The 19,819-nt window shown below is 49.9% G+C and overlaps 1 protein-coding gene across 12 annotated transcripts in view; it reads right to left on the bottom strand.

Annotated features, from left to right (window-relative positions):
* MEGF11 (multiple EGF like domains 11) overlaps positions 1 to 19,819 on the bottom strand; it is a 400,952-nt gene that overhangs the window by 32,000 nt on the left and 349,133 nt on the right. For all 12 annotated transcript variants that reach the window (XR_015135430.1, XM_086322959.1, XM_086322954.1 and 9 more), the window contains 5 exons: positions 11,830 to 11,950; positions 10,725 to 10,888; positions 9,551 to 9,653; positions 3,624 to 3,770; positions 3,139 to 3,273 (listed from right to left, as the gene is read on the bottom strand). Coding sequence is in view for 11 of the 12 variants with exons in the window: in XM_086322959.1 (XP_086179085.1) it covers positions 3,139 to 3,273; positions 3,624 to 3,770; positions 9,551 to 9,653; positions 10,725 to 10,888; positions 11,830 to 11,950 (670 nt within the window). In the remaining variant the exon portion in view is untranslated. The remainder of the gene's footprint in view (positions 1 to 3,138; positions 3,274 to 3,623; positions 3,771 to 9,550; positions 9,654 to 10,724; positions 10,889 to 11,829; positions 11,951 to 19,819) is intronic.

Here is a 19,819-nt window from a genome sequence, read left to right as displayed (position 1 = left end):
ATGGGGGAGGAACTCCTTGCATCCCCAAGGCCCTCATTTGGCTGGGCCACACAGAGAATCATGGGAAGGTGGTGATTTTTGAAGAAAAGCGACTTCCCTGGGCCCGCAGCCCTCACCACTCCCTATGCCACACTGCCTCATGTTGGCAGCAGCTGCCTAGGATCTGTGTCCACTCTGTGTCTCTCCAAGACATTGTTAGCAATTGGGACAAACAATAAAGGCAGCATGGTGTACCAGGCTCGCCAGCCAAAGCTTTGGCTGCTGGTTTTATTTATGTATTCAATAAGCAGTTCTATGTCTCTTGCATGTACCACTGTTCAGAGTGCTTCACAAATATTAATTAACCTTGTAATACTCTCATTATTATACATGTTCATTATTACTTCCTATTAAGTCTACAGATGAGGAAACTGAGGCATCGAGAGACTAAGTAACTTGCCCACAGCTAGGAAGTTCTGCTACTCACTGTCTCAGGACCTTTGAGCAAGTCTGTTTCCTCATCTTTGAAATGGGGCTGATAACCCTCGCCCACGGGCCTTGGGCTGTAGTTAATGGTTGTGGGAACCCTGGTTGCTCTGGGCCCCTGTGCTCTTCCCTAGCAAAACCGTTAGCTCCTTCCAGGGCAGGTCCACTGCCAGGAGGATGGCATGCACATCACCTGTTTGCAGCTCAGCCTCTCGCTTCTGTTTCCTGAAAAACAGTTCAGCCTCTCGGAGGTACCTGATTTGGGGAATCCATCCCCTAGTCCTGGCCCTCTGTGGGGAATGGGGTGCCAGAGATGCTCCACTGACCCCGTTCTTAAAACTAACTCATCCTCGCTAACAAGACAGTCTTATCTTTGAAGTCTTTCTCACATACACAAGGTTGACAAATTCACCCACAGAGCTGCTAATGTGATCAGTCTAATGCATTAATTGGTTGACTTCTTAGCTGAATCAAGAGTGAGGCAAAGAGAGGAAAGGTGGAGAGAAGGGGGTGGGGGGAGCAGACGGGGGGGCTGGTGAAAAGAAAACATCTGGTTATATTTAATCTATGTTTAATGATTCTGCATAAGCAATGTCTGTAATTTGTAACTCGCTGAAAAGCCGGTCATTAGAAACTGTCAGTTCAATTTTTTACAAGGTTTGAGACTTAACCAGGGCAGTTGCCATTAATAGCAAACTCTATTAGATCTATATGTGGAAAATACTCATTAGGCCAGCGGGAGATAAATCAGACATTGCAGGATCTGAGAGTTACTCCTCGAGCTGCTTAGGTCCTAATTTAGACCCAGTCTATCTGTATTGACAGCTCGGTCTCTGATGTTTAATAAGTAAACCTCGACGTGTCAGGTTATGATTAAACTGTCCTAGGAGGGATGCAAGCAAATGAAACTGTCACATACATTTCCTGGGGGGTTCCAAACTTCTCATGACCTCAAAGCATCATGGAGTAAACTTCCCACTCATACATATTAACGGCCCACACGCTTACAAAAATAGCCGAGCTCAGTGGTCATTATTCATCAAAACGATTCGGTCCCCTGGGAAGCAGTGAGCTCTCAAAGGAAGTATTTAAGCAGAAGCCAGATGAAACTCTTTCATAGATGACCTTGAAGTTGCTTTTAGTTCTAAGGTTACCTTAGACAAAGATCTCTTCGCTCCTTACAGGTTAAAGTACAAATTCTGCATCCTTGTCTTCAGAACGTTTCAGGAGTCCCCAGACGACCTTCCCAGTCCCCTTTGCCACCCACAGCCCCTGAATCCTCCTGTCACTTCCTACAGCTGGACAGTCGCAGATCCACCCCTCTGTGCTTTGCCCAGGTTGGTTCCTCCACCCACAATGCTTTTCTTCCATCTGTCTTTTAGGCTAAGTCCCAGTTGAAATCCAGCACGGGATGGAGCTGTCCCCCATATCCACCCTGCCTTGGCCTGACTAAGCCAGGGACAGCAATAAGTCATGATGGGCACTGCAGCCAGCTTCTGCCTTCAGCTTGGTTGTTAAATACTCAGGAATTTCACAACTGGTTAAACCACTAGTACCTTCAAATCAGCCATGGTGGGAATATCCACATCATGGAAATTTGCATATGACACAAATTAGGGCTTTTTTTAACCGCAGATCAGTGCAATAAGCTTAACTCCCCTTTCAACTCCCAATGAGTGGAAGAGGTTGGCTGGAGTGGGTGCTGTGAATTCTGCAGCTGAGACATGAAAGCGTGTAGTGGGGGATTAGTGATGTTGGCCTGAGTGCGAGGAGAGAAGGGCTGGGAAGTTGCCATCTCCAGTGAAGCCAGAACCATCTCCTCTGAGCTCCCACAGCCTTCTCTGCCTTTCCCACTTGACATGCAGCACTAGCCATTTGCGGCCACTTCGTATGTGGACCTCAGCTATGCTTGTTTCATTTTTCATCTGTTTAGACTGGGCTTTGGAGTCAGAATTTGATTCTCACCTCTGCTACTTGCTGGACTTCCCTAGTGGCTCAGACGGTAAAGCGTCTGCAGTGGGGGAGACCTGGGTTTGATCCCTGGGTTGGGAAGATCCCCTGGAGAAGGAAATGGCAACCCACTCCAGTACTCTTGCTTGGAAAATCCCATGGACGGAAGAGCCTGGTAGGCTATAGTCCACAGGGTCACAAAGAGTCGGACACGACTGAGTGACTTCACTTCACTTCTGCTACTTGCTAGCCGTGAGACCATGGAGAAGTCTTTTACCTTCTCTGAGCCTGTTCCTTCAATTGCATAATGGCTTTTTCTCATGGCCCGTGATATCCAATTCTTATTAAGGTAGCTCTAAGCCCCCCAAAGCTGACTCACTGAAAAATATCCTGATGCTGGGAAAGATTGCAGGCAAAAGGAGAAGAGGATGGCAGAGAATGAGATGGTTGGATGGCATCACCAACCCAACAGACGAATTTGAGCAAACTCCGGGAGACAGTGAAGGACAGGGAAGCCTGGTGTGCTGCAGTCCATAGGGTTACAAAGAGTCGGACATGACTTAGCGACTGAACAACAACAAACCCTGAAGAGCCGAGGAACTGCCTCCACAGAGCCTGATGAGAATCCTGAACCTTTCTTGCCTTCTACTCCCCTCCCAGGACTCCTCGTCTCCCTGCCCCCCACTCCCCGAACACCCCTCTCCCCACCCCTGGAGAGAGTACCTTGATTGCAAAGGGCTCCAGAGAATCCAGGGAGGCACTCACAGATGCCACTGACGTGGTGGCAGGGCCCGCTGCTGTGCACGCAGAGGGGACACGGCTGGGTGCAGCCATGGCCATAGAACCCGGGGGCACAGACTGGGGGTGAAGGAGAGATGGTGGTCAGCAGCTCAAGGGGCACCAGCCAGCCTGGCCACCTGTCCAGTCCCCCACACTGTAGAAGAGAGGCTTCTCAACAGTACCAGGAGAGTCGCATCCACCCACACCTCGGAGGGCCTGTTCCTTTCTACAGAGAGGAGTGGGGGTGGTCCTATTTCTACAGGGGAGTCAGGCTGGGCCCTGAACTTGGGGACAGAAAAGGTTGGGAGAAAGGGGATTAGAGGGAGGGATTTGATGGGGGCCAACTCTGTAAGCCCAGCCTCTCTGCAGCTGGGAAGGAGTAGGGAGGAAGAGCTGTCCAAGGTCTGTGGGGAGGGGGCCAGCCTTACCTCTCTGGCACAGGGGTCCTCGGAAGCCCGGGGCACACTCGCAGCTCCCGTCCTCCGGGGAGCAGGAACCGCCATTCTCACAGCTGCAGGACACAGAGCAGTTGGGGCCCCAGCGTCCGGGGGGACACGTGCTGTCACAGTGGATGCCTGTGGGCCGGACAGACTCAGTCAGTGGTGAGGGTGCACTAAGAAAGGGGTGTGGGGTGGGCTGGGGAGGCGAGCACATCTGGAAATGTGGAGGAACAAACAGAGGCCTGGATGGGCAGGGAGGGCTTCTAGGAAGAGGCGAATGACTGAAGTATAAGTCCTGAAGACCAAATAAGAATTGACCAGGTAAAGGAAATCCTATGTGCAAAGAGCAGGAGGCAAGAGAGAGAATCATGCCTTGAAGGATAATATAGCGTAGTGTGTTGGAGCATAAAGTACTCGATGGGATACAGCAAGAGATGAGGTTGTGGGAATCAGAAGGGGTCAGATCATGAAAGGCCTCCTTTGCCTTTGACATCTTAGCTGAAATCCAAGGTTAGTGATGTGCTGCAGTCCATGGGGTCATAAAGAGTCAGACACAACTGAGTGACTGAACAAAGGTTAGCGGAGCAAGCAAGTGCCATGATGGGGGTGCTACACGAGCTAGGAGTGAGTTACATGCTCACCCATGTTAGTCCAGGGGGCATTGGTCCTTGCAGGGCCCCAGCAAACCAGCCCCTGGGCAGTGGCCCCGAGAGTGGGAGGCTCTTTTCAGATTCTTTTGACCATAGTCCTCAGTGTAATATGTATTTTATATCAAATGTGCATACATATGAATAATAGAAACCAGTGCTCTGCAAATGACATTTACTGTCACTGACTATGATGCAATCTGATATTTTCTCTGCACTATGATGTATTCTATTTCATTAAGGAAAAAAAAAAAAAAAGCTAGTTGTGACCCAACAAACTGATTTAATGACCTTCAGTTTGACAAACAGTGACCTAAGGGGGGATGGATGGAATCTGTCAGAAAGAAGAACAAGGCCTACACAATCTTTTTGAGTTGAGAGAAAGGAAATATATGTTGGGGGTGATTACAGCCTGCAGGCTGAGAAGGAATTTTAAAAGGCCTGAGGCTGGATACCCAGCTCTGTGGAGGGGCTTCCTCCCAGGCAGAAAGGCTGCTAGTCCGACATGCACAAGGTGAATGGACCATGGGGCCCCGGAGACCAACTTGGCCATGGAAGGTGAATATCAGAGGCTCAGAGAGGAGCAGAATTAGTTTAAAAAGCATGTCTGGCTTGATATAAGGACAGGGATCATGAGAAAGGGAAAGAAAGTGAGAGGAAGACATTCAGGCTCAGTGAACAGAGTCGGCCCTAGCAGCAGCAGGAGAGCGGTGGGACCAATTTAGAGGCAGGCTGGAATGTACAAGCCCACCTGGGCTGGCAGGAAAGGGGAGGGGGCAGAATAGAGGCAGAGAGTGGGGGAGAGGGGATCAACTGGCTTTATTCCCCTCCAGCGCTTCCGTCCAGCCCAGCTCCCTATCCCTCCCTGGGCTTTCCTCCTGTGACAGCTCAATTCTACAGCAGGGTGGGGGCTTCTGATGCCACTCTGCAGAAAACTGGCCTCTGTATGGAGGGACCCTGATGCTGGGAAAGATTGTGGGCAGGAGGAGAAGGGGGCAACAGAGGATGAAATGGTTGGATGGCATCACCAACTCAATGAACGTGAGTTTGTGTAAACTCCGGGAGATAGTGAAGGATAGGGAAGCCTGGCGTGGGGTCGCAGAGAGTTGGACACAACTGAGCGACTGAACAATGGAGGGAAGGGGGTGGGGGGAGATTCTCCCAGGAAATGCCAGTGAGAATCCGGTGGTCACATTTCACTCTGCAATGGAGGTCTCTCCCAGTGGAGTTTCAGGTTCACAAGAGGTGGCAAATAGCATGAATGGACTGAAGGGCAACCTGGGGCAGGAAAAAACACAAAGCTGTTTGAGATAAATGGAGAGAGTAGCATGGATGCATATACATGAACATATGTAAACAGATAGCCAATGGGAATTTGCCATATGACTCAGGGAACTCAAACTGGGGCTCTGTAGTAACCTAGAGGGTGGGAAAGGGTGGGAGGTGGGAGGGAGATTCAAGAGGGAGGGGACATATGTACACCTATGGTTAATTCATGTTGATGTATGACAGAAATCAAACCAATATTGTAAAGCAATCATCAATCAATTAAAAATAAATAAATATTAGAAGAGAAAAAACCCAAAATCAAAAGCCATGATGTGCCTCAAGGAATTCTTGTGCCTGTGGATGTTGAAAATGTGAGATTCGGACTGCAGGCCGAGGGGCCCTGATGCTCTCCGGAGGCACACTGGATTAAGGCGTAGTTCCACTGTCGGACAGGGGCCTCCGATCCCACCTGTGCATCAAGCGCTCTTTGTTAGGCTGCCCAAGGCACGTGCATCACACGCAGATACAGCTCTTTCCTAACACTATGAGCTGATATTACTGTGATTAATAAAACAATGCATGCAAAAGTACCCCTGTACTCATGGCAGCCGGTCACTCTCATATTTTCCCCAAATCAGTAGACATTAGAAATACAGCTACTCTCCTGTCTGGGATCCTCAAAATGTTTTCATGTCAAAAATGTGTCCCCTTTTTTTTTGGAGATTAAGAATCATAGGTGTAAGGTGATTATGCTCAGATTGCAGATGGCTGCAAGGGCCCACTGGGTTCTGGGTCTGCCAATTATTCTAGTCTAGGTCTGGTGCCGTGGGTGAGGCTCTTGTTTGAGGTTCTTTTATGTCCTAAGACCTCCTTGGAACGTCAGACATTGGCACCTAAGTGGAAAGAAGAATCTAAAGGTCAGTTGCACTGGTGTGGTCAGAGCAGCTGGCCTTGGCCTAAAGGGAGGCGCGCTCTCAGAACTACAGCTTCTGAAGAGGTGTGGTGTCTTCAGTTAGCTGCCTTCTCTAGGCCCTGTCTGGGGATAATAATCTCCCTTGGGGGCCCTCTCCTTTTTACCTTAGAGAATCTAAGGTTTTGTTTTTCAGGGCTGTCTACACATCTATATTGATGGGGGCAGCTAGACTAAGAATCCATGTATTGTGACCTCTAGTTCACATCACAAGGCCAGTAGCAACTCAGCAGCCCACATTCTTCATGTATATTTTAGGTCCTCCTCATCCAGGAAGCCTTCCTGGATGTCTGCCCAGGGATTCAAGCATATATTTGATAGTGGCATACAGCTTTGTCCCTACCTATCATTTGAATAGTTCATGTATGTGCCCTGGGGAGACAGGGATCATGGTTTATTGACACTTCTGACTCTTTATCCAGGTCCTCCCAATAGGCAGGAAACCATCATCATCATTTCTGCATCTCTAGCACCCAGGACAGTGTCTGGCACACAATAGGTGCCCAGGGTCTATTATTCTGCCATTTACTCCTGGGCCTAGTTCAGGGCCAGCCACATGATAGCTGCCAAATAAAGACTTGGTGATGGTTTGGGTCAATAAATGCTAGTTGAATGAAGAAATGGTTCCCCTTTACAGTGCAATCCTGTGCCTCCTGTTAGCAGTAATGTCCTGAGACCTTGGACAGCTCCTTTTCCTCCTGTGTAGCAGGAGGAGATAGGAGCAGATCATTATCAAGGTCTCCTCACTTCAAGGCGAAAATCCATATATGGTTACAGGCCAGTTTCTTTCAACTTATTTCAATAAACATTGAATTAGCAGCTACTATGTACAAGGCAAGGTGAATTAGACGTCATGGCAGTCAAGAAGCCTGTGGCTAACTGGGGGTGAGGGGAGAAGACATGTACTTGCTTAAAGCAAAGAAAAACAAGTGTTGAGGGACTTCCCGGTGGGCCAGTGGTTAGGAACCCAGCTTGCAATGCAGGGGACATGGGAGGTTTGGCCCCTGGTTCAGGAACTAAGATCCTGCATGCTGCAGGGCAACTAAGCCCACGCGTCTCAACTAGAGAAAGCCTGTGCTGCAACAGAGAGTTCACACGCTGCAAAGAAGAGTCCACACACAGCAATGAAGACCCAGTGCAGCCAAAATGATGATAATTTCTAAAAAGTGTTGACTCAAGGGACGAGTAGTATGCCAGGAGCTAGGTGGTCAGGGGTAGGTGGGGAGGGCTCGCTGAGTAGGAGGCTGGGCCTGTACCCCAAGCCCTCCCTATCTTTCCTTGGTTTTCTTCTACTTGAACAAATTTCAGGACATCAATTGCTCCTTTGAAATGACTTCAGGACCATGTTTGGGGAAATTAGTTTTAGAACAGCAGAGACCTTGCTGAAAGGTTATCCATCAAAGACAGAATTTTTAAGCACCAGATGTCATTAAAATCTTATCAGTTCACTCAAAATTAAGGCAATAAAAAATTAAAGTGGATTTCCATTTGACTCTAGCCAAGAGTGTAGGGTGTTGGTAACCAGGGTGGAGTCTAGCTTTGTACTAACGGGCAGGACAAGGGGGTCAGATTGAAGATGCTACAGAGGAAGCAATGCCCCTAGGCCTTGACTTTCTGGCTGTGGAGAACAGAGGTTGTTGAGCAGCCTGGTGTGAATTCTTATCTTTGAAAACGCCTGTAGTTTTCACTCCTTGCTGTCCACCACCTTGGGAATGGCCAGTGGGTTCATTCATGCAACATGTTATTAACATTGTATCTGTGGCTTACACTTACTGAACACCTACTATTGTGCCAGGTGCTGTTAGCACTTACAGGTATTAACTCATCTAAACTTCCAAAGGACCCTGTAGTTATAAGGATTATTATTATCTGCATCTTATGGATGGAAGATTCAGGCCCTGAGAGGTTAAAGGACTTGTCCAAGGTGGCCTGGCTCCAGCTCTGTGTCCTTAACCATTTCTCTGTGTGTGACAGTCACTGAATACCGTGGTGAACAAGGCGGATCGGTCCCTGCCTGCACAGAACTGATGGTCAATGTGGGAGGCAGATAATAAACAAATAGTTACTCAATCAGAGTTCAGTGACAATTGAAGTAAGTACTGCTGTTAGGGTATTCTGAGAATTAAAATACTGTAGGGTATTCTGAGAATTAATTAAAGGAGTTCTTTCATAATCTTGGCCAGGTTGCAGAGGTGGTGGTATCCGAGCATAGAGCCTTCCCAGAGGAAGTCATCTTTAAGTTGAAATATGATGGATGAGATGATATTATCAGGTAAAGAGAAGGAGAAAGAGTGATCCAGGCAGAGGGAATGCACATTCGATGCCTGGAGGCAGGGAGACAGTTGGCCCACGTGGCTGAAGTAAAGTGAGCGATGGGAGGGGCATAAGAGAGGTGGAGGAGTTAGGGAGGGCCAGACCACGTGGACCCCAGGTCACTGGAAGGCGCCTGGATAAATGCCATGGGATGCCATTGAGGCATTCTGAGGCTCAGTGTGACGTGAACGCATCTGGTCACCATGTTCAGAGTAGGGGCAGCTGGACAAAAGGGGAGGCCCAGAGGCAAGAAGGAGGCCAAGGCAGTGCCGGGTGAGGGATGGTGCTCAGTGTACAAGGAGAGTGACGGTGGCTGGTGAAAAATGGATGGATTTGCAGTATATTTAGGGGGTGGACTGCCAGGACACATGTAGGGACCAGGAGTCTAAGCCTGGGCAAAGGTGAGAGTTTCTTGTCTGTCTCCACCATATCCTCTGTAAGCACAGACTGAGCACCCACACTTTTGTCTGACTTGTTAAAAACTGGTCTGTCCCCAGCCCTTCGAAAAGAGTCTGTACAAAACAGGTGTTCAATTAACGTTTGTTAATTTGAATGGAATGGAGAACCGAAGCCCAGAGGAGATAAAGGAAAGATGCATTCCTAGGAAATAAAAAGAGAAAGTGAAGGAGAAAAGAAGGAAAAGTCAAGAAAAGGCAGCAGAACACCAAAAGCTCAGTTTCCCAGGACCTGGAAGGTGGTGTGGTTGAGGGGGTTACCTGTCCATCCGGCCAGGCAGCAGCAGTGGCCTGTCACGGGGTCGCAGCCATCGGCGTGGCTGCAGTCACAGCGTTCACTGCAGTTCAGCCCAAATGTGCCATCCTGTGGAGACAGAAATGGTGAGATCTAGACCCCCAGAGGTTCTCACACTTCTGTGGGATTTTGATGACAAAACTGAGCCGCTACCCAGCAAGGATGCAGAGAAACTGGGGCCGGGGCAAAGTGAAGGCACGTTTTTATAATTGGGGATTCAATGAAGTCATTCCCAAAATTTTCTTGGCTGCATTATGCAAAGTACGCAGTTTGGAAGGAGGGAAGTGATAGTCCTTTCCTACTTCTCAGAGAGCTATAATGATCATTAACTAACATTGGAGATGAAAATGCACTTTGCCAGTTTTAGAACATTGATCACATATAAAGAAGGATTATAATTTATTCTTTGTTACTGGGTAAGAAGGTGGCAATCGATGTTTGTTGTGTGCTCAAACGTTATTAGCTATCAAGAGTCTTATTTAACTCATCTCTCTTAATCTTCACAAGAAGTCTATGAGATGGTTTCATTATATTCAAAATTTAAAGATGAGGTGAAGTAACATGCTCCAGGCAACATAGCTAGGATGAAGCAAAGCCAGGATTGGAACCCAGGACTGTAGGACTCATTCAATAGACCATCAGTTTGTTTAATTTATTTGTATCATAGACTAAGATCCAGAGAGTAAGTGAAGGTGGTTACTGCTGGATAATGCTTGGTTTAATCCTCCCACACCTTGATCATAAAATTACAGGCCGTTGGAGTTAGAAAGAAACTTAGCCATTATCAACTCTGGCAACTCTCATGGATTAGGAAGGGCTGTCCTGTAGAGCTGTGTCATGAAGGATTCTGGAGTTGCATCTGGGCTCAGGTTAACTGTGCCAGAGTCGATAATGGTTACCAAGAGCACCCTGGGGAAAGTGACTCCACATCAGCATATCCCCAGTATCTACCATTTTACAGATGAGAGGGCTGAGGCTGAAAATAGGACCGAGAGGTTAGAACTGGGGCTGAGATCTAAATCTGGGTGTTCCATCACCTGGTCCAGTGCTCTTCTCTGTACATCTGTGGACAACAAAACCACAGGGAAAAGGTCTGAGGGGCTGCTGAGTCACCCCCATCCTTTCCCGCCCCACGCTCACCGGGCAGGGCAGTTCACAGGTGTCCCCCAGCCAGCCAGGGGTGCAGGAGCAGGAGCCATCTGTGGGGCTACAGGCCGCCCCATTGGCACAGGCGCAGCTCTCATTGCAGTTCAGGCCCCACGTCCCACTGGGACACGGCAGGGTGCAGTCGAGGCCCTGCCACCCTGAGGGGAAGGAACAAGGCTGTCACCTCTCTGTCACATGTCAGCACAGTTTTCTGCCCACTTCCCCCGGCTCTGTACAAGACAATGTACCCAAACCACCCCTTCTCTGGTAGCTGGGTAGAGCACGCATCCCACCTGCTGAGTCCACTCGGAACCACAGCATGGCTGTTGAGAGCACAGGGGCTAGAAGCTGACTCTCCTGCCTGCTGGTTCTTTCTGTTCTTGCTATAGGTGGATAGTCCCACCTGAACTGGGCATCAATAGGGCATCAAGAGGTGGGGGTCCTCTCTGTGCCCAGGGCAGACTCAGGAAGCTTATCACAGGGCCCTGTGCTTGGGAACAGGCTGGTTTCCCATTCTGAGGCTGCTTACTGGCCTGTGTCCCCTCAGATCCATTTCCCCTCTTCACCTGTTCTGTGTCTCAGGGGGCTGACCCCAGCGGCTGCTCTCAGGTGGGCTTGCCAGCGGGAGACCTGGCCAGTGGTGGGAGGGCGGGGGCAGGAGAGGCACAGGCATCTTCTCTTCTTTCTCTGCTGTGAGCAGGGCCTCTGGGGGCGGCTGTCTCAGTACTCCAGCACCATCTTGCAGCTGCTCTGCCCCTGTCTCAGTCCCTACCAGGTGGCCCTCACTCACAGGCTCTGGGAACTCCACTTTCTCCCTTCGTCCCTCTCACCCTAGAAGTGGTAGCAACTGTGAGAGAAGCTAGAAATTTCTGCGTTGCTCACATTCCCTTGCATGTCTCTGCAGCTCTTCTAACACCCTGGTAACAAATCGCTTTTATTACATTCCTGCTGTTGAAGTCCCGGGCATGAGTCTCCTTGGCTGGAACCTGACATACAGGCTCCCTGACTCTGCATGTGGGTGGGTGGGCAGCTGGCAGCCCACCTGGGCAACTTCTGTGTGCACATCTGAGGGGATGGGATGGGAAAGCAGGCACATTACCCTCCTTGCAGGTGCAGGAGCCATCAACTGGGGAGCAGGTGCCACCGTTGTTACAGCTGCAGACAGACGAGCAGTTGGAGCCATAGGTCCCCGCCGCACAGGGAGCTGCACAGACCTCCCCCTGGAAAGGGAGGAGGGGGATTTTGGGTCAGAAGGTGCCCCATGATGAGTGGCTATTAGGCAGAATAATGCCTCCCCCCTGCCCCCCTCTCCATGTTCTAATTCCTGAAACCTGTGAATATGTTACCGTACATGGCAAAAGGGACTTTGCAGTCATGATTAAGGACTTTGAGATGGAGCGTGTCTTTGATTAGCTAGGGTGGCCCAAATTGATCGTGTAAGTCCTTAAGGGTAGAAGATAACTAAAAAGATAGCCTTGAGAAGTCCTCCACCTGCCTGCATTGACTTTGAAGACAGAGGAATGGGGCCACAAGCCAAGGAATGCAGGGGTTTCTAGAAGCCAGTCTTCTTGCCTGGAAAATTCCATGGACAGAGGAACCCGGCAAGCTATAGTCTATAGGGTCACAAAGAGTCAGACGTGACTGAGCAACTGAGCGCTTGCACGCACGCACGCGCGCGCGCGCGCGCACACACACACACACACAGGAAGCCAGAGGCTTCATTTTACAACTAGCAAGAAAATGGGAATCTCAGTCCCACAATCCTAGGAACTGAAGTTTGCCAAAAATCCAAATGAGCAGAAAATGGATTCTCCCCTAGAGGCACCAGAACGGAATACAGCCAGATGACACCTTGACTTTAGTCCTGTGAGACCCATACCAGACTTCCAACCTACAGAAATGTTAAGGTAGCACTTTTGTTTTGTTTGAAGCCACTACTGTGCTAATTTGCTACCGCAGTGATAGGAAAGCAATACAATGATTCTCACCAGTTGGGGGAGGGGTCAGGCCTCCAGACCACTGCTCTAGAGTGGGCAAAGCCCTCAAGGAATTTGACCCCTGAACCTCTATTAGGTCACACCGGCACAAAATTTAACCCTTTGCTTCTCAACCTTATTTGATTCTTACCAGGAACCCCCTGAAGCAGATAACAATAGCCTATTTTCATTTACCCAAACCTCAAAGAAGTTAAATGTAAATAATAACAGCTAATATGTATTAAGCACTTTCTCAATATCAGGTACCATCAGTTCATTTAATCTTCACAATATCCTCAAGAGATAGGAACTAGAGCCTCAGCATCATTGCAGGTCACAGAGCTAACTATGGTTGATTTCTATTTGAAGCCAAGCTGGCTGCTTAACCATTCTGTTTTTAGCATTGGCAACCAGTTTCCTTGGAAAACATTCTCTGAAATGGAGACTAGTGGGCTCTTGAGAACAATCCCTACGAGGGGAAAGGGAAGGAGGAAGGACAGACAGAAATTGAACTCTGGTACAGTTGCAACAATAGCCTCAGCTGTTCTGCTAGGAAGCTCTGGAGCTGGTTGGCCCTTAGAATTGTCCTGCCAGGGGAAAGGGAGAGAGAGGCTCCATACCCCTGACCAATCATTGGTATCCACTGCCCCGGGGAAGGGGGCATGACTTCAGGGGAATCTGTGCTCTTTGATGGAAGGCAATTTCTGCAGAGAGACTCATCTGGGAGCTACTAAGTTTCCTGAAGTTGGGAGGAAACTGCACGCCTTCATCCTGAATCGTGTATCTGGGTGACACTCTACAGGATCCACTGCGCCAGACCTCCTTGGGTGGGCTGTTAGCTCTAGTAAGGCATTAAGAATGAGGGCAAGTCACAGGGCTACCAATAATGGGGACTTTAGAGGCTTTGAGGGGTGGAAGAATTCAGTTAATCAGAGGAAGTGGGGTTAACGGCAGTCTAGGTGGGAAGGGTGTGAACAAGAGTGCAGAGGAGTATGGGAGCTGGGAATGTTCTAGGGGTAGCAGGAGGAGGGAGTCTGTTGTAAGGAGGGGTAAGGGAGATATTTCAAAAGGCTGTTGGGGGACTTCCCTGGTGGTCCAGCAGTTAAGACTCTGTGCTCCCAATGCAGGGGGCCCAGGTTCGATCTCTGGTCAGGGAACTAGATCCCACATGCCACAACTAAGATCCGATGCAGTCAAATAAATATATTTTTAAAAGTGGGACATTGGCAGCCTTGAATGTGAGGGAAGGGAATCTGGGCTCTCGGAGTCCCCAGGACATGTCTTCACTACTCAGGAACCCTCGTTGGGGATATCTGCTCTGGTGCACAGACTGGGATGCTGAATTCCCACCGTCTCCCCCCAAGGAGTGTCTCCAGCTAACTTCTCAGGTCTTGTGCTGAGGTTTACTGTGGGAATGCTGATGCATGGGCCAGGACACCAGAGCTCACCTGGGCCCCACTAGCTGTGTGACATTCGATAAGTTACTGCCCCTCTCTGAGCCTCACTTCCAGCGTTTGTGAAATGATAGCCTTGAAGTAGGGGAACTCACTTCTCAACTATCAGGGTCCCAGGCAGTTGGCCTCATCCCCATTCAGGTCATAGAGAGATCTTATTTGGCCCTTGGTGAAGAGGCTCCTCTCTAGCCCTTCTCTCTGCTCCCACCTGCCCAGGCTGGGTCAGGGAGGAGAGACTGGGAAATGTGGAGCCCCGCACCAGAAGGTTCCATGGTTCCCACTCCCAGGCCAGTCTTTGGCCGATCCTGACCAGCTGTAATCTACTAGTGCTCCCATTACCCAGAAAAATTCTAATTTCTCCAGGACTATAAATAGAAGGCAATGGCAACCCACTCCAGTACTCTTGCCTGGAGAATCCCATGGTCAGAGGAGCCTGGTGGGCTGCAGTCCATGGGGTCGCTAAGAGTCGGGCACGACTGAGCGACTTTACTTTCATGCATTGGAGGAGGAAATGGCAACCCACTCCAGTGTTCTTGCCTGGAGAATCCCAGGGACGGGGGAGCCTGGTGGGCTGCAGTCCATGGGGTCGCTAAGAGTCGGGCACGACTGAGCGACTTTACTTTCATGCATTGGAGGAGGAAATGGCAACCCACTCCAGTGTTCTTGCCTGGGAATCCCAGGGACGGGGGAGCCTGGTGGGCTGCCGTCTACGGGGTCGCACAGAGTAGGACACGACGGAGTGACTTAGCAGCAGCAGCATAAATAGCCCAGAAGAATATGTTTAAGCTCTGAGGGCCTTGGCCGGGGTATAAATTGCATGCTTAGTTTATGATTTTCTCTGCATGAGTTTACTTTAAGAGGAAGGGGTTTCTCTCCTGGAATCGTCATTAGTGTCTCCAATCCCTGCTCTCTGAGGAGATTTCAAGGGGCTTGTGAGTCCAATTGTGGATCTGTTGGCGGGGCTGAGAGGACCGCCCACCCTGCCCTGCTCCAGGGGGCAAGATGCAGAGCACCCAGCTCAGAATATCTGTCCCCAGAAGGCTGCACCAGGTCCCATTTTCTCCCAGAGCAGTCTGTACAGGGCTATGGACAGTCAGCCTGGCTTTACAACGGCTCTGGGAAGTCACCAGGCGAGAAGACTTTCTGCTTCCCAGAGAAGGAAAGGGAGACAGAGCAGGGCAGGGGCTTATCTGGGGCCCCATGGTGTATCAGTGAGGGGTGAAGGAGGAAGAACCAGATCTCCCCACAAAGGTGGCGGAGCCTGGGGGTTACAGAATGGACTCTAGTGCCCTCCTGCTGCTACCACTGACTCACTGCCTGACCTTGAGGAATCTACTGAACCTCTTGGGGACTCACTTCTTCCATCTGTCAAATGGAATAATAATGTCCCTACTTCACAGTATTGTTATGAAGAGGATTAAAGTAGTTATTACATATGAAGCTATAGTTTTTCCAGTAGTTTCCACATGTACAGATGTGAGAGTTGGACCATAAAGAAGGCTGAGCACCAAAGTACTGATGCTTTCGAACTGTAGTGCTGGAGAAGACTCTTTGAGAGTCCCTTGGACTTCAAGGAGATCAAACCAGTTCATCCTAAAGGATATCAACCCTGAATGTTCATTGGAAGGACTGAAGCTGAAGCTACAATAGTTGGCTACCTGATGCAAAGAGCTATCTCACTGGGAAAGACCCTGATGCTGGGAGAGACTGAGGACAGGAGAAGGGGGCAACAGAAGGTGAGATGGTTGGATGGCATCACTGACTCAATGGACGTGAGTTTGAGCAAGCTCTGGGAGATGGGGAAGGACAGGGAAGCCTGGCGTGCTGCAGTCCATGAGGCCGCAGAGTTGGGCATTATTGACTGAACAACAGCACGTGAAGCAGATCGAAGAGGGCCTGGCAGGCAGAAAGCACACTAAAGGCTATCATTACTACAAAGAAATAGTATCTCTTATGAAACGAATACACGAAACCCTCTAAGGTTTCAGCAGAAGGCAGCTCTGGTAGAGGGCTCCATCTCTCACTCGAACAAATGCCGGCCCTGTGCAGGAGAGGAGAGCTGTTCACAGCGGGCACGTGACCTCACGCCCCCAGTTTCAGCTTCCTGCCACCTCCTCCAGGCTGTCTTCCTGGTTCCCCTTACCACAGTTGAACAGGCCTGAACTTTTACCACAGTTCTGGGGGATGAAATGACCACTCACTGAGGGGCTACCATGTGCCCCACGCTGTTAGTGCCCAAAACTTCCCATTTGTTAGCTCCGAATGGCAAAACAACCCAAATGGGGAAGTGGGCAGTTTCTAAAGTACACGGTTCTGCCCTGAAGGAATGTGAGCCTGGTACAGCTCCCCCTCCTCCACCTCTTGGCCCTGACCCAACCAGGCTCAAACTCCTCAATAAGCACAAATACTAACAGGGAAACTTTTTATCACATTCCCTACTTTCTGTCCTCTGATCTGCGGGGTCAGGCCTGGCATATAATTGATTGGCTGTCTCTGGTGATGGACATGCACAGCAAGCCAATAATCAACCTAACTTCTCAGGTTTAGACTAATAGCCCCACCTACCTCAAAGTATCCCCTGGCCAAGGTCTGGCGAGTCTCAGGGTGCCCACTGCCACACCCCACCTCCAATAGGCCATTCTCTTACACATTCATCTCCCCATTTTGGGGCACGCTAACAGGCCTTAATCATGATGGCCTGTGTGGCACCCGAGCCTGCAGGGGTCATTATTTATGTCTATACATGCTTAGGCATTTCCCAGGTTTCCCAGGTGGCGCTAGTGATAAAGAACCCGCCTGCCAATGCAGGTTAGATGTAAGAGATACAGGTTCAATCCCTGGGTTGGGAAATCCCCTGGAGAAGTAAATTGCAACCCACTCCAGGATTCTTGCCTGGAAAATCCCATGGACAGAGGAGCCTGACAGGCTACAGTCCATGGGGTTGCACAGAGTCAGACACGACTGAAGCGACTTAGTATGCATGCATGCTTAGGCAGTCAGGGCACACACCTGTGAGTTTCTGTGTGTGTTTGTCTCTGGAGGTGTCTATTTATCCATCTGTGTGGATTTAGGTATAAAACTGTGAGTCCTTCCTCATCCTTCCCTCCTGTGTGTTCCCTCCCCAGCTCACCTGTGCTGCCCTGGTAGGAACTGGGTGCACACACAGCCACCACCATCCTAGCACACTGGGGTGGCTCCTGGTTAGCTCTTAATGCCTGCGTCTGCCCTGGGTTGTGAGCTCAGGGAGCAGGACCTCACTGTACTCGCATCTAGATTCTCAGAGCTTGGGGTCCTTCTGGTATGTAATGGGCCCTTGATAACTGTTGTTTAATTGAAATGAGATGTCTGTGTGTACATGCTGGCTTCTACGCTGGACAGAACCAGAAGGACTGAGCAATCTCCATATGCTTTCTTTCTCATGCCAAGCAATTCAACAAATGTTTGCTGAGTGGGGGCTGATTCTGAGCCAGCCCTGGGAGTGGGCTCCAGGGACACACAGGAGCCTGTGACCTGGTCTCTGCCCTTGGGCAGCTCCCAGGCAGTGTCCACACAGGCACACTCATGCTTGCATCTGGATGCATTTATTTGCCCACTTATTTACTGGCTCCTCCAGTTAGACTAAGAAGCTTTGTGATAAGAGGGATCTTATCTGCCTTGGCTGCCCCAGGATTCCTAGCTCAGTCCCTGGCATGGAGTGGAAGTATTCTATAAATACTGTTGGACAGATGAGTGAGGGGCCCTGGTTCTGTGGCTCCCATCACACACAGGAAGCAGACTGTTGCCTGGTCTAAGGAAAAGTCCCATGCTGCCACACCAACTCTGGGCCTCCCTGGGGGCTCTTGTGCAAATGGAAAGCCGGGCCAGATCCCGGTCTGTGGTTTCATGTCCCACTCTGCCACCTCCTGCCCAAACCCTCCCCGGCCAGGCTGAGGGTCAGACATACAGTCAGAAAGTTACCCTGCTGGCCTCGAGTGCACCCACTCAGGAAGACTAGACCCTCCAAGCTGAATAGGATCTTAGAGATGATCAGATTCATCGCCATCATGAGAAAGAGACTGAAAGTCAGAGTCGGCCCATGAGGCAGAGCTGGGATTTATCTACCACATCTTCCCCAGCCCAGTGCCTGGCCCAGACCAGCCTTGAATCCACATCTGTTGATCTTTTCACCTTCTGGAAAAAAGGACAGGACAAGAACCCAAGAAAGTAGGGGGGTTGCATTTGGCATCTCACACGCTTCACATAGCCTAGCACTTTTGCTCGCTCCTCAGCCAGGAGTACCTTAAGGCCTTTATTCAAGTTGTTCACCAAAATCTCCATCCAGAATTTCTATACACCTTACTGCCGGAGGGGCTTCCCTGGTGGTTCAGACGGTAAAGAATCCACCTGCAATGCAGGAGACCCAGGTTCGATCCCTTGGTCAGGAAGATCCCCTGGAGAAAGGAATGGCTACCCACTCCAGTATTCTTGCCTGGAGAATCCCATTAACAGAGGAGCCTGGTGGGCTACAGCCCATGGAGTCGCAAAGAGTCGGACACAACTGAGCAACTAAGCACATTTACTGCTGGAAAACAATCTTCTGTTCTGATTGACTCATGTTCACACTAGGTAACACACAGGTCTTGGTTTCTTTATTAATTACAGGCAGCTGTTGAAATCAGTCTCCCCAACTTTTCACCACCAAGAAGCCTTGTTGGTGTCCCCTGTCTGCAAAGCTCTTTCAATTTGAGAGACACTGCTGTCCCCACGTGCTAGTGTCCAAGGCCAGTCACGTACTGAACAGGTGCAATTTGGCCAGTGACCACATGCCGGCTGATGCTGGTGGCAGCATCTTGTCCACCAACCATGACCTAGAAATTCCTATGATGTCACCTACAACCAATCAGGGCTTCTGATTAACCTACGCTCACCTGGAAGATCACATAGAGTTAATTTAATTCTAATTAACAGCAGAAGAAAAACCTTGGTGTTTTAGTGAGCTTCATCCTAGGTAATGGAAAATTGCCTGTAGGCTTTGTAAAATGTTCAGAATCGCTCCTGGCAACCTGCTGCAGCTTCTGTACGTGTCTAGTTGGGAACCAGTGGCTGGATCATCTCTAAGGACCCTGTAGCTCTGCCTCTCTGAGCATCTTCTTGCCTGCAGGAGAGGGTCTTAACCCGAAGAAGTGAGGAAAGATGGGAATGCAGGCCCAGAGTAGGGAGCCCTCCTGGAATCTGAGAATCACACCAGCTGGGTGGCCACCAATGCTGCTAATGCACAGGCTGGGATTGGTCACACATCCTGCCTCTGCCCTGGGCTGTAAGCTCAGGGAGCCAGGATCTCATTATATTCACTTCTAGATTCTCAGTGGGGTGATAGCTCCTTGTACCAGAACTGGAAAAGATGTTGCAAATCACTTGGTTTGGCTGCCTTCTTTTACAGGTGAGGAAACTGAGGCCAAGGGAGGGAAAGCAACTTGCCCAAGGTCACACAGCCAACGCTGGGAGGGATGGCTTTGGAACTTGAATCTCCTGGCTCTTATGTCAGCACAGTATGCGAAGAGCCTAGATGTGGTAAAACTCTGGGGTAGCCTATGCTGCCCTTGCTCACTCCTATTGACGGCACGCTCACCACTAAAGCACAGAGCATCCAGAGGACATGGCCCTGACCTTGAGGGAAGGC

Source organism: Bos grunniens, chromosome 10, assembly GCF_055505025.1.
Source record: "Bos grunniens cultivar Pamir isolate PY7600 chromosome 10, Bosgru_T2T1.0, whole genome shotgun sequence".
NCBI lineage: Eukaryota > Metazoa > Chordata > Mammalia > Artiodactyla > Bovidae > Bos > Bos grunniens.
Note: the sequence above shows the minus strand (reverse complement) of the source record. Positions and strands in the feature narration are given on the sequence as shown.